This window comes from Mustela putorius, unplaced genomic scaffold (assembly GCF_011764305.1).
Source record: "Mustela putorius furo isolate JIRA1106 unplaced genomic scaffold, ASM1176430v1.1 tig00003863_pilon_pilon_pilon, whole genome shotgun sequence".
Lineage (NCBI taxonomy): Eukaryota > Metazoa > Chordata > Mammalia > Carnivora > Mustelidae > Mustela > Mustela putorius.
In genome coordinates this window covers 9,080,351-9,106,229 of record NW_025422015.1, presented here as the reverse complement: position 1 = coordinate 9,106,229, position 25,879 = coordinate 9,080,351, and the positions used below count along the sequence as shown (strand labels likewise).

The following is a 25,879-nucleotide window of genomic DNA, read 5'->3' as shown; positions in this document are numbered from 1 at the left end:
ATGTTAGTACCTGGAATAATAGGAATTTATAATATCTTTTAAAAAATAAAATTTTAATGATAATGCAAGCTTATGTATTTATTTAACAGAATAAGAATTTAATACCGTAGTGACTACATTCTCAGTTTGAAAATCACTCAGCCGTCCATGGTACGCATTCCATATGCATTACATATGTTGGACTCCGTGCTGTTTGTATATTTTAAAGAGTCAAATTTTGTGTGACTCAACTCTAAGGATGAGAATTTAGAAAAGGAATCAATCACTGTAAAATTCTAGGCAGGCTTCATGCAGGAGATTGGATACAGACTGCTGTTAAGCAGGTGTAAGACACTGAGTAAAGAAAGAAAGAAGAAGAGGCTTCCTGCATAGCAATATTGACAGAGGTACAAATACACAGTATGGAGGAAACAGTAAAAACCCAAGCCTTGGGGCGCCTGGGTGGCTCAGTGGGTTAAAGCTCCTGCCTTTGGCTCAGGTCATGGTCCCAGGATGCTCAGCAGGGAGCCTGCTTCCTCCTCTCTCTCTGCCTGCTTCTCTGCCTACTTGTGATCTCCGTCTGTCAAATAAATAAATAAATAAAATATTACAAAAAAAAAAAAAAGCCCAAGCCTTTATAATAACCTGGCTAATAAAGATACCAATAATACTAGTTACCATTTATTGAACTTTAAATAGCCAGTCAGAGAGTTTTAGACAAAGTAATAAGCCAAAGGGAGTCCCGGCAGGCTTTCAATACAGAAGGCTCAGGCTTCTTTCTGGCACCATCACTCCTTCTTAGGCCTTATTTTCTAGATGGTTGCCTAGCCCTCCGTGACTGTTTTCAACAGGCATAAGCTCAGGGTCTTATTCTAACTCAGTGACACTCATGAGGTCCTGAGGAAGATAGGTGAACTTAGACTTACCATAGAAGCTGCTAGGGAAGGTACTCAGACAGGTATTAGACTGAGCAAATGATAAAGCCAAGAGCTCAAGAATAGGAGGAATAAAGATGATTCTTGTTGAGTTGAGGGATGTAGCAGATACTATTTCCCAGAACACCTTTCCCAGCCAGAATACTCATAGCCCTGATATGTTGATAACAACTCCCAGCTAAACCCTTCTATGGAGAATTGCTCTCACACAACCTGGAAATTCCTCACCAGGAAGGCTGCACCTCCCTCACCACTTCTGTCCCCCAGAGGTTCTTGGAAAAATGACTGACTGACTCTAAAGTTCAAAAACTGGTTCTCTTGCTAATTCTGTGGTCAATCTGTATTCCAGAGCATACTTGTGGGATCTTTTCTCCAGCTGAGAAATAGCTAGCTTATTACCCAGCCTTATCCTGATTCCCTCCCTTTCTTCCTCATGAGAACACAACTCAATAAATCAGTAGCAAAAGAATCTTTGCCTTAGGTTTTACTTCTCGGGAACTCAAGCTAGATAAGATTTGTGGCCTGGAATCTACTACACCCTAGTTAATAGACTCAAGATTCTATAAACCTTTCCAACTTTTCCACTCCACATCAGATTTGATTGTGAGGCACTTTTCTCAACTACTATCAGCATTGGACCCTTTCAAGGTATCTGCTAAAATGAAAATTCCTGGGCTGTATCATAAATCCACTAAAAAAGCATCACCATTGTTGAGGCTCAGAGTACCCTGGGAGAGTCTCACACACTTTAAAGATTAATAGTGATATTCCAGGGCTTGGAGTAATAAGAAGTTTATTGATGAAAATCAATTAGGTGGGGCAAATGGACCACAGGAGTTGGGCACCAGGCTGAAGCAGAAGTTGAGGGTTGAATGCATAGTGATCACAATGTAATACAAATAAGAGGAAACTTAGTAGTGAAAGCAACTTTCCCAGAGAGGGATTCAGAACTTAGATATATCTACCAGGGAATTATGTTTTATGTATTTTTCTGTCACTTCCTTGACCCTTAAGATTCCGCCTTATAAAGTAGAGATAGTGAGACCTTCTACCTAACAACTTACATGCATGTCATGGAGATAGACCAAAACAATGTCCTAGGTGCTTTAAACCAGTTGGAAGAAAGGACATTACATAAATACAAATTTTAACACCATTGGTAACTTCCTGGCTGAGTTTCAAAACCACAGTCAAGTTTTGAAACCTCATAATATTCATGAAGCTATAATGAAGTTCAAGAGGCTTCAGATTTAATCTTCAAAATGTCAGTCAATGAAAGGGAAGGCAGATAGTACCTACAAGAATAAGTCTGCATAATGAATAAGTTTCTCATTAAATTTTGGTTGAATTTCTAAGGGAAAAACATTTCAAATGAAGAAAAATTCTGTATACAGGAATTCAAGAAAGAATGAGGGACGGTCATATATCACCAGGACCATGTAATAGTCTTGGGCTAAGAGAAAATACAGTTGTCAAAACAAAGGCTTCAAGCTTATGGTGATTTATTAGTGGGAAACCATGAAACCATTGCACACTAATAGCATGTGAAGATGTGGGCAATGACACATTGGTGCTTTCTAGCATACAAAACCACTGCAGTACAGCATACCCTCTTTCCTTAGGACTGTTCCACATCCAGCCAGATATAAGCTGGTGGGAAGCATGTATGAGAGAGAATAGCAGATTTTCATTCTGGTCTTAGCTTATTTATGTTGATTCTTATTTAATGCATCTGTAACTCAGTAACAAATTCTGGCTTTGAAATCTCCATATATACTCAGGAAAAAATAGGGCCAGCTTTCTAGACATCGTTTGAGAAAATTTACATGACATTTGGCGTTGCGTGGCTATGTATAGGTAGTCAATGTTTCTGGGTCCAGCTTCATCAGCTTACAAAATAATTTGGATTCTAATTATGCCCAGATGTTTATATTACAGATAATCCATAGGTGGAGAACAGGGCCACTCAGTTATAGATGGCTGTTGCTGGCATTTAGCAAAGAGGACTAAAGAGTCCAACTTTCTGGTCACTGGTTTTCACCTTCTCGTTTCCCAAACCTCACACAAGTAATTAGGGTCAGATGTACCTGTGCATTTCACTTCTTTACTTCTGTTCATTCTTGTTAGAAATCCTAATTAGCAGTGAAATGGTTGAAGGAGAAGTGAGCCAAAGAGAGGAAGAGAAAAATCAGTCTGAAGAACTAAAATTTTAAAACAAGAACGGGTGATCTGAGCATTGGAACCAAAGACACAATGTGTCTTTCTGGACTGAGTGTGTGTGTGTGTGTATGTGTGTGTGTCTTTCTAGACTTGAAGGAAATAAATACTGGAAAGGTAAAGAATGAATCCGTGATTATTTTCTTGAACTCGGTTAAAAAAAATATGACCAGTAATAAAACATGGATACAAGAATTAGCTCCTCAGGATTTAGGCTTTTGTCTTTGGATTCTTCAGATTCATTCACAGCCATTGCAGCCATTGTTTGCACCCATATGAGGATGAGTTTAACTCCCTTCTGGGGAGCAACACATCCTCAATGACAGCACGGGTCCTCGTCAGGAAACCAGAGTCTCTCCTACCAGCTGAATTCTACCCATGACACCAGAAGATTTAGCATCTATGTTTGCCCACATTATCAAGAAATGTAGTACAATCTATTTCTAATTCCTTTCCTGACCATTGTCCCAAATAATGTATAGAGAAAAATATTAAGGTTTAGTGAAGCATGGCTGTCAATGAGAAACCTTTTTTTTTTTTCTCCCTATTTGGTAATCTAGAAAATAGATCCTATAACTGAGAACTGTAACAGGGATGGGGAGAAACACTTGTCACTCATATCAAGTGAGAATCCACAATAAGTAAGCACATATTCGAGGCATATCAGTGTCTGTTAAATGCCAGGAGCTACTCCTCTGAGAGATCACATTCCAAGCCTATTAGATGGCAGGGGTAACCAAGATCATTCAAATGAAATAAAAAAATGTTTTTTAAGAAGACAATATGCTCTGAAAATAGATAAAAAGTAATAGCTTTTAACTTTTTGTGGTAAGCACAATGGCCCCCTGCAGGTGTCAAAATCTCTGCAACCTTTGAATGTTATGTTACATGGCAAAGATACTTTGCAGAGATAATTAAGGTTAAAGGCCCTTAAAAATAAGGGGATTTTTTCTGGATTATCCAGATGACCCAATCTAAACCACATGAGCTTAGATGCAGAAAAATGTGGCAAAAGGATATGTTGGAGAGATTTAAAGCATGAGAAGTACTCTACTCCTCTTTGTCAGAGTGTCCATATGGACAGTGTGAAAAAGTATGTAGAAAACTTATAGGAATAACTGCTGGCTGACAGGTAACAGAGAGACAGGGACCCCTGTACTACAGCTACAAAGAACATAATTCAGCCAACAACTTACATGAATTTGGTAAGGATTCATCTCCAGATTCTTATGAGATGCTACACGAGAGAACTGAGCCAAGCTATACTGAGCCCTCTAACCTACAGAACTATGTGATGATAAGTGGGTATTATTTTAAGCTGGTAACTGTGATCATTAGTCAAGGCTGATACACATGGTATACTAGCCTCCATCCACCTACAGAAAGTAGATACGAGACCCCATGGAGAAGACAACTAGCTTTCATAAAATCAAGCATCACAATAAATACTGTAGTGATCTAAGGAATATTTAAGAAATGAAGAAATATTTATTTATCTGAAATGTTAACTGGACAGTGTGCTGTCTCCACTCTACTTCCGTGATCTTTTCTGATTTCCAAGTCATCAGAGACACTGAAGACCTGCTTTTCAACCAACCTGCTGACTTTAAGGCCATCCTTCAAAGGCAGTTGTTGCCCAGACTTTATTTTTTTACTCCCATCATCTCAACTAGACTATAAACTTCTTTGTGCACAAATAATCAGTCTATTAACTTTTTGTACCCCTTAGCATGGCATTATGCATTCACACAGTATTAGGGATACAATAGCACAAATAAATATCTGATAGATTTATTTATATTTAACCCCAAATAGGTGATGGATCCTGCCTTGTTACAGAATATATGTATTAAGCCCTCTTTGCTCTGGTCAAAACATCAAGAAATTTTAAATAAAGCAGCATTGTAAAATAAAATAATTAATAGAGTGGAAATAATAGCAGGTTAACAATGTAGTGTTTAGATGTGGGTAAGAGATGGAAACAAATAAGAAGAAAAAATATTTTTTTAAAATCCAAGATAAAATTGAGATTTTAGGAAAACAACATAGCTATAACATATAAGGGTTGGTTATGTATGATATGAAATTTATAATGTAAAAAAGATAAGTGAGGATGCCTGTGTGGCTCATTAAGCATCTGCCTTCTGCTCAGGTCATGATACCAGGGTCCTGGGATCAAGTCTTGCACAGGCTGCTTGCTCAGCAGGGGAGCCTTTTTCTCCCTCTGCTTGTGCTCTCTCTCTGTCTCTCACACACACAAACAAATAAATAAAATCTTTTTAAAATATGTTTAAAATATAACATTTTAGGGATGACTGGGTGGTATAGTCAGTTAAGCATGTGTCTCTTGGTTTGGGCTCAGGTTGCGATCTCAAGTTTGTGAGATTAAGCCCCACGTCAGGCTCCATACTCAACTTGGAGTCTGCTTAGGATTCTCTTTCCCTCTCCTTCTGCCTCTCCCAATGATGCGCTCACTCTCTCTCTCAAATAAATAAATAAATCTTTAAAAAAATAATTTTTTAGAAATGTTATATTTCATCTTAAGCTCAACATCAAAGTCAAAGCTCTTTACCATTTCTTCCAAACACTCCTACCTTGCCTCATTTCTCTGCTACTCCGTAGCAGGAAACTTAGTGTCCAGTGGCCTACTAGGCTGGAACAAAGAGGTCAGGTGGCTGGGGGTTCAAGGAGCCCCCTATTGTTCTCAGTTCCCATCAACGGCTGAACTCATGACCTTTCCCAGCTTCTAGCACCTGGAGCATACATAGCATAGATCCCTCACTATTGGTCAGGGTGGTGGAAGGAAAGCCCCCCAAAGAGAGAAGTTATTTTCTGGAACTAGGTACAAAATCTCTGAATTATGCCAGTGATGTGTTTCAAATCTATTTTGTTTTATTATCTGTTTTCAACCAAATCCAACTGGGTTCTGAATTTCTTTTTTTTTTTTTTGAAGGTTAAGCAAGCTTTATTTCACACCAAGCATCGAGAATCAACCTGACCAGCCAGGGCCATCTCTTGAAAAGAGGCAACCCCTCCCAGCCTCACAGACTAACTTTTATAGAGTAAAGGCCATGTGGTTGAGCCTGGCCACACACAGGTGGCCAATTAAATTATAATTCACCCTATAGTAGCTATTTGAACTAGCTTATCACTCTGGTCAGAATTGGTGCCCAAAAGGCAGGGCCCACATTCTTGGGTGGTTACGGAGGTGCTTTTCTGATTGGATGTCTCCACCTGGCTTGACTCATCCTTGTATTCTGGGCTCTGTTACCTCCCCCTGACCTGGCCTCCCCAATGTGGCGGGGGAAAGGGCCTGGGGGCCCACCAGAGTACTGTCGTGCACAATAGGGATGCTATAAAAGTTTGCTCAACTGGTCCCCATGGATGACTTCCCTAAAATCAGCAATTGCAGGCCCCCTTGTTTTATAATAATGTTACTTTTTGGCCCCTGCATTATAAATGCCCTAATGTCATTTGTATAGAAAAATTAGGGTTCTGAATTTCTTATCCATGCATAACTCCAAAAGCTTAGACTTCTGATATGGTGCTCATATCTAACTTTATACTGTTCTTGGGAAACTTGCTAGGCAATTGTGAAACTTTGGTCACTGTGACTTAGGTAGAAATGATTGCAGTGTTTTAAAAATTCATGGGTAAAGGTTAAAGGCTAAAATTAAATGTGTAGTATGACTTTTCCATCAAGAAACAATTTACCTGAGTTTCTAATAATCAGAAAATCTGATTCAGTTATTTGTATACTGTCAACCATATATAAGGAGAGATTCTTAGTACCTAGTTTTTTTTAATCTGGTTTTTTTTTTTTTTTTTTTTTTTTTTGGCCCTAGAGATCATAAAATTAGTGGAATCATCGAAAGAAAATAACAGGGTTTAGGTAATACACAAACTGAGTTATTTTAGATTGTGAATTGTCATAGAGGATATAAAAAACACTTTTTTAGTACTGTGATATAGGGAGACTTTTAATATAAGTCTCTGTGAACCAAGACAGAATGAGTTATTTTCACTGCTCCTTAAGGATTTCCTTGCAATATTTGAAAGTTCTTTATCTTTGCCTCTATGGAGTGTGTTTCATATGTTATGAAACCATTATTGAGTTCAGAAAATAAAATTGAATAAACTATTTGTAGATAGAACTAGAACTAGTTACATGTATAAGGCTAGAACAAGTGGACTTGGCTTTTCCTTCCTCTAAGACCAAATGCTGAAAAGCATTTGAGGATTAAACATGCACTCCTAGACCTCATTATCACAACCCTGTTAGCAGTCTGTTTTGTGTTGCAGGCAATGAAAGCTTAGAAGAAAACTATGTCCAGGACAGTAAGATGGGGTTTGTCATCAATGCCATCTACGCCATGGCTCATGGGCTGCAGAACATGCACCACGCCCTCTGCCCAGGCCATGTGGGCCTCTGTGATGCCATGAAGCCCATCGACGGCAGCAAACTCCTGGACTTCCTCATCAAGTCCACGTTCATCGGTGTGTCTGGAGAGGAGGTGTGGTTTGATGAGAAAGGGGATGCTCCTGGAAGGTAAAGCAGTCTTTTCTATAATGTGTTTGAATAACCATATGGTCCTCTCTGAGCTGAAAAGACGGCAACTCTGGTCCCTTTGGTTTCATGGTTCCCAGGTGTTATAAGGATAGATACAACTAGAAAGGTCAAAAGATGGAGCTAATCTTAGATGGAAATTATGTTATAAAACATTGAAAACTTATTGGTGAACACCCACAATCCTGTATTCTTCCAGTGCCACCCTCTTATCCAGCTATTACCCTGGTCCTTCCCTCAGAACACATGGGACCTCCTACAAGCCCAAGAAATGGAAGAAATTATACCTGAGTAGCAGGCTCCTCCCTGGCAGTTCCAGCACCAGATCAGCATCTTTCTGATTGATTGGTCCCAAAGCCATGCTGGTTGTGTAATATTTTAATAAGAGCTTAATATATGGGGCTCCTAGGTAACTCAGTTTGTTACATGTCAGCCTTTAGCTCAGGTCATGATCCTGGGGTCCTGGGAACGAGTCCCGCATTGAGTCCTGCATTGGGCTCCCTGTTCAGCAAGGAGACTGGATCTCCCTCTTCAGCCCCTCCTTCCTGCTCATGCTCTTTCTGTATGTGTGTGTGTGTGTGTGTGTGTGTGTGTGTAATAAATAAAGAAATGAATCTTTAAAAAAGAGTAAAAGCTTACTATATGAAGAGAACCAAGTCCTCCTCATGTATCCTGTTTCCTCAGGCTAACTTATGTTTCTGCTAACATGTGTCTTGAAACAAAAAAGAAAAGAGTTTTCTTTCTGCTGTCAACTCTCTATGGTTTCCAAAGAATTATTCAGGAAGCAAAGAAAAATGAAACCTAACAAATATATATGTTTTTCCCCAAGTCATTTTATACACACTCTGTTCTGCAATAGCTGCTTTTATGATATGTTAGCTCACATGTGACTGATAGAGAATGATGTCAGTTTAAAGAGCAGTTGTGTTCGTTCATATGAATTTTTCTAGGCAAGGGATAATCAGAATCGTGGGAAAAGATTAAAGTCTGCTAAAGGAAAGAAAAAGGCCCTCAGCTTGGCTGCTATACAGTATGCCCACAATCTTGGTTGTTTTTTGTTGTTTTTTTTTCCCCTTCTCATAAGCCCTGTTATCTTCCAGTATATGATTTTACAGAATGAGAAATTTTAGGAAAGCATATGTTGTGTTAAAATGGAACATCAAATCATTTAATCCTCATTGCTATAGGCATATCATTATCCTCTTTTACAGATGATAAACTGAGTGTCAGAGAAACTAAGAAACTCACCTAAATTCATGCAGAGAGTCGCTGGTAGAGGCAATGCCATCTAAATCTGACGCTTATAATCTTTTTGCCACATCACGCTGCCTTTTAGCTAATCCTAAAATTAGGCAAAGATGCTGGCAGCCTGCTTAATGTCATTTCAAAGATACTGTTAGAGACTATCTGACCCTAAGTAATTCTCAACATATCTCTTCCTTCATATAAGCTTAAAGTTTTGTGTGCCGTGCTCAGACAACGTTCAGACAATGACGAATTTATCCGATTCCTTCCAGGCTGCCAGTTAGGTAGGAGGAGATGTAGATCCAAATGTGAGTGGGGTGGATTGAATAATTTAGGGCCTGGGGATGTGGAAATCTTCCAGGTGCTGGGCACTCTGGGAAACAGTACCAGCAGGAACAAATGGACCTGAGATTCAAAACACTGAGCACTCTCTCCTTCAAGCCCATGGTTGTCATCCTGGGTTCCACTGGAAACTAGGCTCCCTAAACTGTAAGATTTGGAATAGGAACCTTCCTTCATGATTCTCTAAGGCAATGTACACAGTGTGCACTCTACAGGACCAGATGCCTTTTAGACGCTCCATACATACGAGTTTCCTCCTGCTCTCTTTATTTGCAAGTTATCCAAAATATAGGCACATAGTTTTAGCTTGTTTTTCCTCCACGTGTAATTACATGTTCAAATTATGAGCTTTCCCCTGGGTTCCTTTTCAAGGATCATTTCCTCATGCTTGAAACTGGTCAGCTTAATCTGCGCTCAGCTTCTGTTTTAACCACCTCCCTCTGCTCTTACGCCCTCTCATACCACCATGCATGCTCTTGGTCCCTCTTGTGATTATTTTAGTTAATCATCATGCAGCATAAACTGAGTGCATCGAGAGGATGCTATACAATTGTAATGTACAGCATGAGGATATTCCAAATAAATGCCAACATGCTGAGGAGGGACTCTGGGGTCAAGAGAAAAGAGCAGTGTTCATTAACACACATAGCACAGGGGAAGGCTTCTGTTTAGTGTCTCAGTTTTTTCCCTTGGTATCTTTCAGTATTTTTGTCCTCTGGCTTTTGGAGCTTTTTAAAAACGTGTTTTCATGCCAAAATGTTATGAATTTTTCAGTTTCTAAATGCTAATAAAGTGTGAACTGATTTCTCCTATTGAAGAGCAAATGAGGATTGAAATAAGACTTAGAAAACTTGATGTGAGGGTGCCTGGGTGGCTCAGTGGGTTAAGTATCTGCCTTCGGCTCAGGTCATGATCCCAGGGCCCGCCATGGCATCAGGCTCCCTGCTCAGTGGGAAGCCTGCTTTACCCTCTCCCATTGACCCTGCTTGTATTCCCTCTCTCACTGTGTTTCCTTCTGTCAAATAAATAAATAAAATCTTTTTTAAAAAGGAAACTTGATGTGGTTTTGGAATATAGGTGAGATTCAGTGGGGTGAGGTATGGAGCCCATGACAAGAAAAAATTCTTCAAATGTCTCTGGTGCAAAATGGTAGTTTTATTAAAGCGTGGGGACAGGACCCATGGGCAGAAAAAGCTACTGCCCAGGCTTTGTGAGGGGTAGCTGATTATATACTATGGGGTTGGGGACTATAAGGGAAAGTGAGGTTTAGAAAGGATTTTCTTATGTTAAAGAAGACTCACAGGATACCAGAGGCCTTGCCTTTTTCAAGTTAAGGTTGTTTTTCCCTCTAGCAAGGCATTAACATAAGTTAGTTGGGAGCTTCCAGGAGGAACATTGCACTCTGCCCACTTCAAGTATCTGTCAATGGACTGCAGGCTATAAGGACATATAATTATATCTAAATTTCCTTCTGGAAGCTAGGCTATTGACAGAAATGCTTTGTTCTCATAGATTGCTAGAACGTTTGTAACTGGAAGAGACTCATGTCTTACAGGACTGTGATCTCTATAGGTTAACTAATTGCTTTTTCTTAGCTTTAGGGCAGGCAGTAGTGCCTGAGGAATGCCACATACATCCCATCTTGGGGAGGGGTATTGTGGGTTGTCAGCTTCTACCTTGTCCTCAGTTTGCCTTCTGTTTCCTCATCAAACTGATTTATAGGAAAAAGATACTATAAAGCCAGCATTGCACCAAAGTCTTCAGTGAAAATATTTAAGGAGAGTCAACAACAAAATGGGGTACAACATAAAAATTAAAGGAAATGAAAAAGGAAATTATTCACCAAACATTCACAATAGGTTCTATAACCATGACTTTAACATGCAAAGTTTTGGAGATGTAGATTAGCATCACTGATCCTCAAGATGTGTAGGAGCCATCTGCACGCGGTTAATAGCCACTTGGGTATCCCTCAGAAAGCTACTCTGCAGAACATCCTGGGATGGCTCCACAGCTAGAAGAATGAGAACCTTTATTTTTCAGCCCAAAGTCAGAACAACAAAGAGATTAATACTGTGTTCCAGGTGTGCCGGTTTTTCCTTCTCACCTGGTAGGTTCCATTCTCCTGGAAAAGTAGGGGAGAAACTTCCTTTCTTCTCCCAGAGTCCCCTTTCCCTTTAGAGAAATTGCCAGAATGTGGATGTGGAGAAGCCGCTAGCCATCCTGTGGTTGGCAGAATGCATTTGCATGTTAAGAACAGACAGAAAAGCCAACAAAGGATAATAGTTATCTAGATAAAGAACTAATCCAGAAAAAGCCAGTAGGTTTTGGATGCCCGCTGAGATTAATGATAGCTTCCGGGAGTGCTGAGCTAAGGAGGACTCTGAGTCTGAATCTGGTTAGAGAAAAAGAATTGCAAAATGGATTAGGTAAGGGTGTTGGGGGTTGGGAGGTGAAGAAGAGGAATACATGTTCGGTAGTTGCCATCTATTTCTTCCGGTCAAGCACAAAGAGCAAGAAACCATGCCTCTTAAATTCAGTGCAGGACCGTGAGAACTGCGCAGGTAATGCAGCAAAAAGAATCCCATTTTGCAGAGCAGTAAGAGGGAGTCAGGCATACATTTTTGGGAAACTGCCACATGAGTTACAGCTTACTTGGAGTAAATAGCAACATGGCGGAAAGATTGATGATTGCCAGAGGATTTCCAATGACTGCGAGAGAGACAGCTTTTGTTCTCCAGTTTTCTTATGGTAATGAACATAACCAGAGTATTTTAGGACATTCATAGTAATATAAATATGAGTGATGTAGTGATATTGCCTTACATATGCAATTGTGAAATCGTTTTTTTTTACGTGGCTTATGTTAATTAATCCCTACAAGAACCCCGTGGACCTTTAAGAGTTCAGGGACATTCCTAAGTAGTATAATCTATTGCGAAAATGTTAGAAAAAAGATTCTAGCTTACGCATTCGAATGTCAAGTCCAGTGCTCTTTTCATTGCTTTGGAGAATGTTCTCCATTGTCCACACTGAAAAATGATGAGGTCTGGCCCCCAGAGCACACTCAGCTGCAGTGAGCATTTCAAAATGTAGATTTTGCCATAGTGTAGCATTGCAGCATTTGAAATTACTGGAATAACTGACGCCGATTATTTAGATTCAGAAATGTTTGTCCTAATCAGGGAAGAGACCAGTTTAAATGTCAGTGCTCAAGATGTTAAATCCCCAACATCCTTGTTAATTAAAGCTGTGTTTCTCAGATTTCTTGCTTTATTAGCACCTTAAATAGGTTCCAGACTTGGTAAAACTCACTTCTCTTAATCCAGCGTGATGAAAATGACAACTGAATGTGAAAAAGGACATTAGAATGAAAGTAATCAAGTTAAGAAATTAATGTTCTCCAGAATCATGACTCGTTCAAAGAATAAATTAGTGAGTAATGATTTGAAGGAAATGAAAAACAACTCAGCACATATAGGATTATTTGGGGGGAGAATTAACAGAGTAAAGTGTAGGAGTAATACATTCTTTAGCAGATATAGACAATACACAGACTGTAGATGAAACACATTTTGGAAAATCAGAGGAAACCTTAGAAATGAAATAAAATATTGACAGGCATTAGGAAGTGCGATGATCCTTGCTCTTAGCTTCCTTCTGGTGTGTCTGTTTACTGAATTTTTCCATTTTCTGCATCATGCCTATACTCTCCAAGACACATGTGTTGTTTCCTCTGTAGGTATGATATCATGAATCTTCAGTACACAGAAGCTAATCGCTATGACTACGTACATGTAGGAACCTGGCACGAAGGTGTGTTGAACATCGATGATTACAAAATCCAAATGAACAAGAGTGGAGTGGTACGGTCTGTGTGCAGTGAGCCTTGCTTAAAGGGTCAAATTAAGGTAAGCTGACCACAGATGTATTCTAGGACAGGAAGAGACCACCTGCATGGGCCTATATAAAGAAAAACAGACATTTTTCTTAGACAAGACTGCTCAGAAAGGGTGTGTCAAGCTTTCTGTTTTTGTAATTGTGTTTAGCTAAAATTGGGAAAACAGAGAAAGATCAGGAAATGAAATAGGCAAACCATTCAAATATTTAAGAATAGTCCTTATCTGAATTGCATCGATGAGCCAGAATCTTCAATCCAATATAGAAAGCAAGGAGACAAATACTTGAATTAAAAATTAAAACAAGTAAATGTGGAAACCAAAACCAGTGATAATGCTTAGTCATAGTTGTAGCTATTGTTAAAGAAAGCAGAAGCTGAACAATACAAAATAAGTGCATAATAAACATAAAAGAAGTTGAAATGAGCTACTGCAGAAGCTGCTTATCAGTTATCTTTTCACCACCACATTTTTAAATTTTTCCTGAAATTGGCATTTTCTAGCCAAGAGAGAGTCCTCACTTCTTAATTATTCTTAGAAGCTTTTTTTTTTTTTTCATCAGCCTGGGGCAAGTGAGTAACCATGATATAGCTGTATGCATAACAGTAGGGTAAATACACATCGCCTTTGGCTGGGAGATCTAGAGAGAATTCTTAGTAAAGAAGACATGGCAACAATGCTCCCTGAATTCATGCTATTTAAAACCAAACTAGATGATACACTAGGAAATGGAGTGTAGGGCAGTGATTGCCAACTGGCAGGAGGATGGATTAAATGACCTGCTAGGTCTTTCCCCTCACTAATTTTCTGTGATTCAACTCTGGGAGCAGACAGGCTGTCACATAAATGTCACACAGCACAGCTGGGCTGGAGTAGACACCGTGGGAGGTGCTGGCCCCTCCAGCCACGCCGGCCCCTCCAGCCACACCACCACTGCCCTTCTTGGGAGCCGTGGACCGCCCCTGCAGGGAGAAGCCCTGACAGGTACACTGAGCAGTCTGGTCGTGTGCGGAAGTGCTGGTGCAGAAAATGGAAGAGCTTCACATCTGCAGCTCCGTGAAGGCAGAGGATTTGGAAACCGCAACATCTTTTGAAGAGCTATTGTGATGAACTCAAACTCTCAGTGATACCGGATACTCTGAGGAAGCAGTAGACTTCTGAGACCATTCACCCCAGTTTGTTTGATTGATGGGTTGATTGATTGCATCTTCATTTTTTTAAATGGAGTATGGTTGACACACAAAGCTATATTCATTTTATTCACCCTAGTTGTAGATGTCTTGTGCCTTCTATGCAGGTGTGATATTTAAAGTACTTAAGTATTGTCATGACTCTAACCAATTCAGCTGGACTCCTTCTTTGTGCTCCTGCCAAGCCCAGGGTTAGTCCTTGGATTGTGGGAAGATATGGGCAAGCAGTCCTGCAAGGTTGGAGTAGTGCGGGGGCGTTCAGGAGGCTCGAAGATACCATGAGTTTCCACTCTGCACAGAAGTGTTTCAGCAGTGAAAGCATGCTTGCAGCCACCCCAGTGTGATCGGATCCTCCCCAGGAATCCCATTTCTGATTCTTGTCCTGATGAAATTCTTCCACGTGAGGCTTTCTGGTGGTTTAAAATCCAGAGGCCTGTAGCTTCTTGACTATTTCCACGAAATGCCAGACCACTGGATTCTATGTTTGTCATCCTTCCTGAATGGTGAGGAAACATGACATTTGAGACAGAGGTCATACCATGGGGACAAAAGAGAAACCCTGAGCTCATGGACTTCTGTGACTCAAAAAGGATCACATGTCTGGCTCAGGCCTTTTCAGCTTGTGTGGTAGCATTGTCTATGCTGCACACAACCACTGTAAAACAGTTTATGGAACTAAAAGTTGGGTTTTTCAGAGTGTAAGAAAAACAAACCAACCAACCCTGGCACGAGAAAACTAATCATTCTAAAGATTCTCTGAACTCCAGCCCCCTTTCACAATTCCCTGCTATTGCTGTGATTGCTGGCAGGCCATGTACAGAGCCTCACATACCGTATGGATTCGGATTTGTACAGTCCAGAAGAAAGGCCTTCCCTCCCCAAGTTCAGAGGAAAGGCTGTCTGCATACATCTCTATGCCTAGATACTAAAGTATTTCTGGCAACACGTTTGCATTACGCCCATGCAGTGTTTGTTATTGAAGAAGATCCCAGAAATCATCGCGGAGCCATTACAGAGCACTCGCTATAAATGCAAATCTCTTGGGGTCTAATTTTAGAAATATTTTGTACCCTGCAGGAGGAAAATATGCCTGTTCTCAATGGCACCTGGAGTGGAGGTGGGGGTGTGTGTGGAATGTTTGTTTGTTTCCCATAAGCACCAGGGGAGGTATGGAAACAAATGAAATCTGAATCCCATTTACCAAATGATAGCACTTAGATTCTTACACCACCAATTTGCCACCTACCAGGCCCAGGATGCAGAGAGCCAGATCCCTCAGTAGCCACTACAAAGACAGGAAGGAGAGAGGCAATGAGAGAGGGGATTGTAGGACTTGCCCTTGCATTAACTGGGTAATACACTGTTGAGAAAAGGAGTATTCATTTTGAATATCAAATGCCATTTAAAGTGCTAAAATAAATGATTTGACTCTTTATGATAACCCACAGAACTCTCTTATGGTAATTTCTCTCAAAGTAGCTAAAAGTCCAGTTTTCTTATGTTATTGGTTTTTGGAAATATATATATAATATCTTGTAAATATCTTACAGAAACAGAAATTTATTTTAACCTTTCCATAAACACAGTTAAATAAGATCAAACATTTTATGGTTGTGTGTTACATTAGTCAGGGTTCAGACAGGAAGAAAGAACCCTTGCCAGGTTGTTTGATAAAAGGAATTTAATATAAGAAATTGGTTATAGAAGTGAAAGAGGATTCCCAGGGCACCTCAGAGGTAACCAACAGCTAGAATCATCTTCACCCTGGGTCAGAGGGACACAAGGAGGAGTCACAGCTGCTCCTGAGATGCCCCCTGAACTGGGCATGAGAGGATACTTTGGCTTCTCCTCTCTCCTTTTCTTGGGTCTCCCGTTAGGTCCTTGCATTTTGTCAACACCATCCAGAAGACATTAGCAAGAAAGCCTGGACAATGTAGTTCGCAGGTTTCTTGAGACCTTACGACTAAGCAAGGCTTAAGTGCTAATGCATTACTGGGAAGAGGAATCTCAGAGATGCAAGAATGAAGGGGAAGGGGAAAGGAGCCATGGGAGCATGGAGAAACACCAGCACCACCACCATCACTGAAGCAATGCTTTACTGAGCAGGATGCCACTTCACTGAATACAACTAGTTGTTCAGCTTCACAGAGACCTCTGAACAGGCTGCTCAGACTGTCTACTGGAGCAGAGGGGAGAAGGATGTGTGCACCTGTGCCATGCCATTTTCTGCTCCTCTGGTCAAAGTGTGCTCATGGGAAGTAACACCATCTGATCCCTTTAGGCAGCCACTGGGGAAGCCAGAATCCATGTCCCGTTCCATGGTCCTTTTTCAAATTAGAAAGAGTTAGGGACCAAAGCCTCTGTAAGTCCCCTGCAGTCTGGTCTGAGTTTCTGTGTACAGTGTACTTCTGCGTACAATGGAGTCTCTTCTGAAACCCAGTGACGGAATCAAGGGAGAGACAGACAGGTGGAGGAGCCTGAAATAAGGCAACAGTGATAGAGGCTGAGGTAAGGGTTGCAGAAGGGTCCAGGACTTCCCAAGAGCCAGTGGCCAAGGGCTTAAGAGACAGACTTGAGGAAGAACATCTGAGGCAGCACACAACGTGTGGACAATGGATCTGTGAGCAAACACCAAAGCCCTGGCACATAGGGTGGTCTCCCGTATCAAGTGTGCAGCGATTTTTGTTGGTGTGGTGCAGGATAGGAAAGAGCCGAGAAGGGGCAGGAAAGCGAAAGGAGGCAGTGAAAGGAAGGAGAAGGGAGACAATAGAGGTCAGAGATGAATGTTTATCAAGCATACTCTTGTGCAAGTACAACCATAGGTGCATTACAGTCATCATTTTAATTATCCCTTAAAACAATGCTTTTAAAGCTGATACTATGGCCCCCATGAGAAATCTGAGGCCCAGAGAGGCTGAGTCACTTGCCTCAAGCCTTCTCAATCTAGAGAGTGCCAAAGCTGGGCCCAGAGCCAGCCTGAAGCTCTCATCAGCGAACTGCATCAGGTTGTTCAACTACCTGTCATTAGAGGATATGATGTTATTTCCTCCAAATGCAAGTCTCAGTTGCTAAGCCTTATTTTCTCAGTAGTTGACAATAAAATTATAAATAGAGATCGACTTTAATAGGTAATAGAATCTAGAATTGTGGAAGCAATATTAGTGAGGGATCTTGGGAGAGTTTAATAGAAGCAGGGAAACCAGTAGAGAAGTTGAGGGAAAGGATCCTGCAGATTTTTTTCACTGGCTCTTATTCTTTTTTTCCTCCCCTTAAGTTTGCCTTTGGGGTTTTTACTTAAGAGGATGGTTTTGGGGCTAGGGGTTTGGGCATGAGGAATGAAGAGCCCTGATTCCTCCTATTCTCACCCAGCCAGTCAAAACAGAATTCTGGAGAATTGCGTGAACATAATAGAATACATCACAAATGTTTCCTCATTCACACATTCCATATTGTCATATAATAAAATTCACCTTACATACGTATAGAAAAGCCCAGGTACACATACCTTACAAACTACAGGCTTTGAAATAAAGTTAACTAATTTCCTTTCGAGGGATGAATCTGATTCCTTCCTATTTGTTGGCATTTTCTATTGGAAAGATAAAAGTTTACTTTCAAAAGGTATTAGCAGTGTGGACCTCAGAAGACTCTTTAACTGAAAACTGCTAAAGCCCTTTGCTCAACTTCAGCTTCCATGTCGCTCTGTTTACCATTCCATTTAGATCAGCAAATAGGCCAAACCACAGAATTGTTCAGTATCAAACTGAAAGGGACATGTTCATTTTCATGATTCAAGATGTCTTCAAAGATGAAAGAACACTCAGACAGTCTATCAAGAAACCATTTACATTGACCTTTAATGTAATTATGTGTCCTTAGATTTAATAATGCCATAAGCATGATTAGGTAATGCTGCTAGAGGAGTTTGTCTTTGGATTTTTCTGTAGCTAAGTATAACTCCTTGAGAGAAGTTGCCAATGTAGGAAACTTATAGTTTCTAGTAATATCTTTCTTTCAATATATGATTGCTAATATTAATTTTCACATTGACATTATCACCTTTCAACATAGGCCAGTGATTAAAAAGCAGCCGCTTTGTTGTAGATCTTTTATTTCAAGACTCTGCAAAGATTAGGGATGAGAGCCTCACATTCCAGAATATTTGTCATTTTAGCCACCCAACATCATCCTTTAATGCCTGCTTTTAAACCATTCTTTCTGTAGCCTCTTTAGCATGATTTTTCTCTTCCTCTGTACATTTTCCTGTTCTTGAAAGAACTCTTTCTATATTTACAGTTGCTTATTTAACCCAATTCCAGCATTATTCTGCAAGGGGTGCTGTCTCTCTGAAAGACCGAACCCCCATTTCACCCAAAATCATCAAGCAATTAGTGCCACCCTACCTTTCCAAATGATAATAAAATAAATGTGATAAGGATGAATTTTATATGATAGAACATATATTATTTGCCAACAATCCTTCATGCAGAAATAACTGTAGGAAATAGATGTGTCTTGAGCCCATGCTATCCAGTATCAAAGTTGAAAAGAAAATATAGGCCTATCATAATGTTTGTACTTCAGATCACAACACACCTGCCAATATTACAATTAAATATCCTCAGGGAGTAAAACAACTTTGATAATGTGATAGAATATGAAACATTGTATTATGTGAAATCAGATAGATGAACTTTGAAAAGTGTTATCATTTCATTTATTTTGCAATGATGAGAACATTGCAAAAGTTTCATTAAAATATAAAATAACCAAAGAGAGGCTATAGCACCATTTCCTGGTAATTTACCACTTGAGGAGATACTACTCTCCCTTTAATCCCAATACCTGGGATTGGGAGGTTAAAACAGTGGGGTGGGAAGAACTCATATGATGCACCCCCTTGCACTCTTCCTACCCTCACACTGAATCAGCTCACCTGCTGATTTTCTTTTAGGTTACATTATGGATAATGCAGGACAAATTATTTTATGTGCAGCTTTTCCATCTGCAATTGCTCCAAAATTCAGAGTTCAAAGTGTGTCATGCTGTAGCTGCAGTTCTTTATACTTGTAGCTATTTTTGTTTTCATATGTTAGGCCACAGCATTTGGAATGGTTTCATTCTCCTCCAGTGTGTGTGCTTTGAAATTGCTTGGATATGCTGTCTTCTCTTCATGGCAGTAGGAAGAGGAATTTTGTCTTGAATTTGGTGGCAAGAGAATCATTTTAAACTGACATCTACCTTGAACAAATATTCTCATGGTGCAAGCAGTCGTTATTCCCTGGTCACTATGTAGCTTGCACGGGTGTGTCATGGCCTCTCCCCACTACCCAGCCCATCCATCCCATTTGCCTGAAGCTTTCGGAAATTTTTTGAAGTTATCGCAAGCCTACTAGCTGTAAATTCTCTCTGGAAACTCCCTGTATCTGTAATGATATATCTTTCTTCCTATTTGCTCTTTCTTCCTATTTGCTCATAATTTTGATCTCGTTAGTACTTCCCTCATTTTTCCTCACTTTCAAATGTGAAAAAAAAAAAAAACCACATTAAATTGACCACTCATGCAGCCACCAACTACAATCAGTAATTATGAATCCTTCACTATATTTCCTCTCCCCGCACCCTTCTCTTAATTTCTTTATTCCTCTCTCTTTTTCCCCACCTAGTGTTCTCCCTGAACCCGAGCCATTTGAAAGTAAGGTGCAAATAGGAAACTCCACGCCTTAATACCTCAGCTTGTGTTTTCTCAAAATAAGATTATCCGCATAGAACCATGAGCCGAGTTAAGAAGTTAGCTATAATATCATCAGCCACAACTGCCCTATCCACCTCCACTTTCTCTTTCTCTTGTGATTCAAAGCAAACTACCCACTTAAACTGTTCATAGTTAATGCAGCCATTTTGACAACCAAGTGAAATGATGATATGCTTTGTCCATTATATAATACTTTCTAAATCCCACTGCAGGATGGCAATATCTGAATATAAATTTCCCACAAGAATATAAAATTTTTCTTTTTATCTGAGAAGGCTGTGATTGCATAACAACAATACGATCTGCTCTGGTGACTAAAAACATATTGGCTATGATTTTTAAAAAAAATGAAGATAAAACACCCTTTTTTTGGTATCTTATTGTGCATGTGAAAACATGAAATTATTATAGACCCTCTGAATGAGAAAAAAAATTCTTTAAGCACTAATCATAATGAGAAATTCTTGGAATTATTAATTTATCCACAGCCACTTTGAGTAATACCTATATGCTTGCCTCTCATAGGTTGACCAGAGCTATGCTAATCACACATTTACTGAAGTTGTTGGTGATCCCCCTAGTTTCAGACCAGCTTGCCAATTTCTGGGGATGAGTCCTGCTAGGTGCTGCTGCTAATCACATGATATTGGACAGTGGCAGTGGCAGAAACAGGGCCCATTTGTTTTTGTAAGTAAAGAGTTCTTGAAGTATAAGAATTTAAGGAGTTTCTCACTCTCAAGGTTGTGCAAGTGCAGGGTGCATACTTACACAACCCTGAAGGAGAGTGTCTCTTTAAATGTGGCCCCTAGGTGCTACACTAACACATTGCGTTAGATTTTGAGCTCCTTAGCCTTAACAATTGGGTTTCTCAAAAATTTATGCCATGTATAGCACCATGTCTGGCACACAGCACCACTAAACAAAGGTTGATTAATTGAGTATATATCTACCAGCCTCTGAGATGTAATTTTTGTTCTCAGCACAACATGTCATCACCCTGGCAGCCATTGTTACACTGGGAAGAGCCTAGCTTTGAAAGTAACTGAACATAACATGACTGAGATTTGCCCAAGACATGGATCTCTTCTGTAGTGACTTCCTCACCTGCAGAACTCACATAATTAACTCCACCCCCTGGAGTGGTTGTGCAGGGTTAGTGTAATTTTGTACAAAGGTCCTAGCATATAGCCTGGTTCAATATATGTCTGCTCTTGTGATGATTTTATATTACTATACCATTTTTATTACATTTTCCTTGTAATAAATTACAGTGTGGGGAGTTTTTTCATTGGCATTTTTTATTTAGTTTTTGTAAGGTTTTCTTAACTTTAATTTTTCATTCTCTTTGAATTCATTTACACTGCATTATTGAGTAATTAATATATGCCAAGAACCATGCCAGTGATGTAGCATGGTTACGAGGACCCAGAGGAAGATCCCATAAGACCAACCTAGAGGGCCTTTGCTTCACACAGGATAGAAATCAAACATGAAACAAAACAAAATAAAACAAACCAGGAGCCAGAGAAAGTGAAAGAAGAGTTTATTGAATAGCATGAGTGGCAGAGAATGGCAGACAGAGTATCTGGGAGACTCAGAAAGGAAAGGAGAATGAATCTTGTCATTGTTTGGGGTTAGAGGTTTATATTAGAAAAGGGTCTAGGATTCATGTTTCTTCAGCAGTCCAGGTAGGAATCCAGTCCAATCGAGGTGTCAGGTGAACAGGTTATTCCATAAGGTAGCGGAAGCTGAGTCTTTATGCCAGTATCAGCCGAGGTTTGTTTGAAGCGAACATCCTGGGACATGTTTGGGATCTGGATTTTCTTAAGTGCTATCAGGGATTTGGAGCTTAGAACAAAATTCAGAGAACAATTAACTTTATTTCCCCCTTGAAAGGAGAACAGAGCTTCCTCGACTTGTTTAGAAGTAAAATATGAAACATGATTATCGGGGTCCTGTAGAAAAACGAGATGGAGCTTTTCTAAAACGGAGTCCCTTCAGCTTCCGTACTTCACTAGCTCCGTGAATGTGAAGGAAACTTAAACTTCCTTTGAGGAACTCAGTGAGTGGGAGAAAAACTTCTCACTCAAGTTGACTGTTGCCCCAGCTCACATACAGGACATGATAGGAAAGAAGAGGGCAGCGCTAGCTCTTCTCTCATGCAGCTGACTCTCCTGCAGTCCTCATCAGAGTAGACTCAGCTTCTCTATTCTGTTTAGTCTTTTGGGCATTTCTCTTCTGAAGAAAATTTTTTCTGTTTCCTCTGATTCACAGTTATCTTTCCTTCATTACATTCTCTTGAGATGCTATTTATTTTCTTTCTTTCCTTTTTTTTTTTTTTAAGATTTATTTATGTGAAAGAAAGCATGCATGCATATTGGGGGAGAAGCGGAGGGAGGGGCAGAGGGAGAAAATCTTAAGAAGACTCCCCACAGAGTCTGGAGCCTTACAGGGGACTCTATCTCTCGACCCTGAGATCATGACCTGATGATCTGAAATCAAGAGTCTGATGCTTAACCAACCAAACCACCCAGGCACTCATATCCTTTCTCTAAATAAAACCTTAATTTAAAAAATCCATTTCAAGTTACTTCAGAAACTTAGTCACAAAATGAACACTTGATTTCCTTGCATAAATACTTTAAGACTCCTACAGGGTCTATGTAATTGAATCATGGCATTGTATGTACCAGCAGCTCACCTGGTCTCACTAATAATGAATAGCTCTGTGTGCACAGGACATAAAAAGAATCAAAGCAGGCTCTGGGCCTTAATAAGCCTTGGTCCTTTAAGGGCACTTTCAGTAAAATATCAAAACTGTCATTGTGACTCAAAGATATCATAAAAAGTACTTGTGACAAAAGTGAAAACATACTTTAGTCAGTTACTGAATATATACTATAATAGACCCCTCTTGGGGAGCCTGGGTGGCTCAGTGGGTTAGGGCCTCTGCCTTTGGCTCAGGTCATGATCCCAGGATCCTGGGATTGAGCCCCCCATCAGGCTCTCTGCCCTTTTATTAGAAAAGGGTCTAGGATTCATGTTTCTTCAGCAGTCCAGGTAGGAATCCAGGAGGAGCCTGCTTCCTCCTCTCTGCCTACTTGTGATCTCTCTCTGTCAAATAAATAAATAAAATCTTGAAAAAAAAATTAAAAATATAATAGTCCCCTCTTATTTGGGGGATATGTTCCAAGACACCCTCTTCCTAAAACCACAGATAGTTCTAAACTAATATATATGATGTTTTCTCCTAGATCTACATACCTATGATAAAGTTTAATTTATAAATAAAATTTATAAATAAAAGATTAATTGCAGTAACTGATAATGACACATAATAATTATAACAATATTATGCTAGGGTGAGTGCTGTGAAAAGTGTAAACCTGGCGATTCACAGACCTGTACCCCTGGGGCTAAAAATACAGTATATGTTTATAAAAAATTAAAACATTAAAAAAATTATAACAATAACCTGTAATAAAAGTTTTGTGAATGTGGTCTCTATCTTTTTCAAAATATCTTACTATACTGTACTTAGCCTTCTTTCTGGGATGATTTGAGATGATAAAATGATGAGATGATAAAACGTGATGAGATGAAGTGAGGTGAATGATGTCGGCACTGTGATAAATTGTTAGGCTGCTATTGACCTCCTGATAATATGTCAGGAGGATTGTATGCTTCTGAACAAAGACTGACTGTGGATCAGGAGGGGCTGCTATACATGCAAAAGAAATATCAGTAACCATGACTCATATAAAGATACAGAAAATATAAAAATAATCAATAATATGCTATTGGGAAGATTTGGATATAAATCAGAGACAATAATAGGAATTAAAAAGAACTGTATCTGGATGAAACTTACCTATTATATAGATATTTATTTGTTTACTATGTTGATTCCATGTGAGAGCCATGGATTAAAACACACACATATAAAAGGCGCAGAAGCATGCGTGTGCGCACACACACAGACACACACACCCACAGACACACACACACACACACACCCCTTCATTCTTTTTTCTCTGTCTTTAAACTCTATTCTTCAATAGCAGCCAGAATACTCCTTGTAGAAAGCAAGTCAGGTGAAACACAAATTCAATGATGTCTCTACTGTACTTGAAACCTTCCTCCAAAACAAATCAGACAATTATGTGGACCTTAATGAAGACACAATGAGGGGCTGGGACAGAGGCTCTGTCCTCATTCAGCAGACTTATATAAGAAATTAATAACAGAAAATTTTGGTGCAGAAACAAGGACCAGGGACTAAGTGAATGCCTGTCTGAAGAGCTTATTTTGCAAAGGTATAGGGGCAGGGAGGCACTAAAATTCTTTAAGTGGTTTAATTGTGGTTTTTTTTTTAATTTTTTTAATTTTTTTAATTTTTTATTTTTTATAAACATATATTTTTATCCCCAGGGGTACAGGTCTGTGAATCACCAGGTTTACACACTTCACAGCACTCACCAAATCACATACCCTCCCCAATGTCCATAATCCCACCCCCTTCTCCCAAACCCCCTCCCCCCGGCAACCCTCAGTTTGTTTTGTGAGATCAAGAGTCACTTACAGTTTGTCTCCCTCCCAATCCCATCTTCTTCATATGATCTCCCTGATATGAGGAAGTGGTGATGCAACATGGAGGCTTAAGTGGGTAGAAGAAGAATAAATGTGGTTTTTTTTTTTTTTAAAAGATTTATTCAATACCCATCCATTGGCCACCACTGCGTGTTTTTGATACCTATTTGTCCCTTGATGACTAAATCTGAAAACAGTGAAAGTCAGCTTGGTCCCTTCTCTTGAGGAGCCATGGGCTATTTGGGTGATCTTGGCAGCTGTGTGCATGTTACTCTAGTGCAAAAAGAAATTAGAGCAATGTTGTATGATTAGGAGGCAGGGACAAGAATTCAGGTGTAAATGATAAAACCTCAGTCTAGAGGGGTGACTGAGAGTTGGAAAAGACAAGTCAAGGGCTCCTGGGTGGCTCAGTCAGTTAAGCATCTGACTCTTGATTTCGGCTCAGATTATGATCTCAGAGTTAGGGAAACAGCCCCCCATTGAGCTCTGTGCTGGGCATGGAGCCCACTTAAGATTCTCTCTCTTTCCCCCTCTGACCCTCCCCAATCCCTTCCCCAATCTCTCTTTAAAAAATTTAAATTAAAAAAAAAAAAAGGCAAACCAAATATTACAGACATGTATGCCAAAGTACACATCCTTGATGGCAGAACAAAGAAGAAATCATGAAGTATAACTCTATTTAAGCAGCTCCATTTTCATTATTTATTAAAGAGGTAAGCTAATCATTTATTGATTCATTTATTCAGTCATATAAAACCTGATTTGAAATACTTTCCAAGTACCAGCTAATCACAAGATCTACCCTCACTATTCATTCTGCAAAAATCAATTTGTTTAGCATTACCACCTTTTGAATTTGTTGAATTAGTAGCATTATTTTTATAGTAAGAGAAAGAGACAAAGCTGACGAAAGGGAGATACAGTATTTTGTGATGGCTTTTACTGTACTTTTATGCCAATTAAAATAAAGCGGTATTCATTTACTCAATTTTTCTCATCTCACTTAAAAAATTATTATTTGGAATGTAAATTTCCCACACTTATTTTGAGGTTGTGGGGAGTCTTTTTTTTTTTTTTTAAGACTTAATTTGATTCTACTTTCTAAAGTTTTCTGAAAGTAGAAGAAAAAAAGAAAAACTCACATTTTCTGAAAATATACT

General features: G+C 39.6%; 1 protein-coding gene across 2 annotated transcripts in view; it reads left to right on the top strand.

The window, feature by feature from the left end:
- The window catches only part of GRM1 (glutamate metabotropic receptor 1), a 409,697-nt gene that overhangs the window by 331,460 nt on the left and 52,358 nt on the right, over nt 1-25,879 (top strand). For both annotated transcript variants that reach the window (XM_004752768.3, XM_004752770.2), the window contains exons 5-6: nt 7,434-7,680; nt 13,028-13,196. In XM_004752768.3, coding sequence (XP_004752825.1) covers nt 7,434-7,680; nt 13,028-13,196 — 416 coding nt within the window. The remainder of the gene's footprint in view (nt 1-7,433; nt 7,681-13,027; nt 13,197-25,879) is intronic.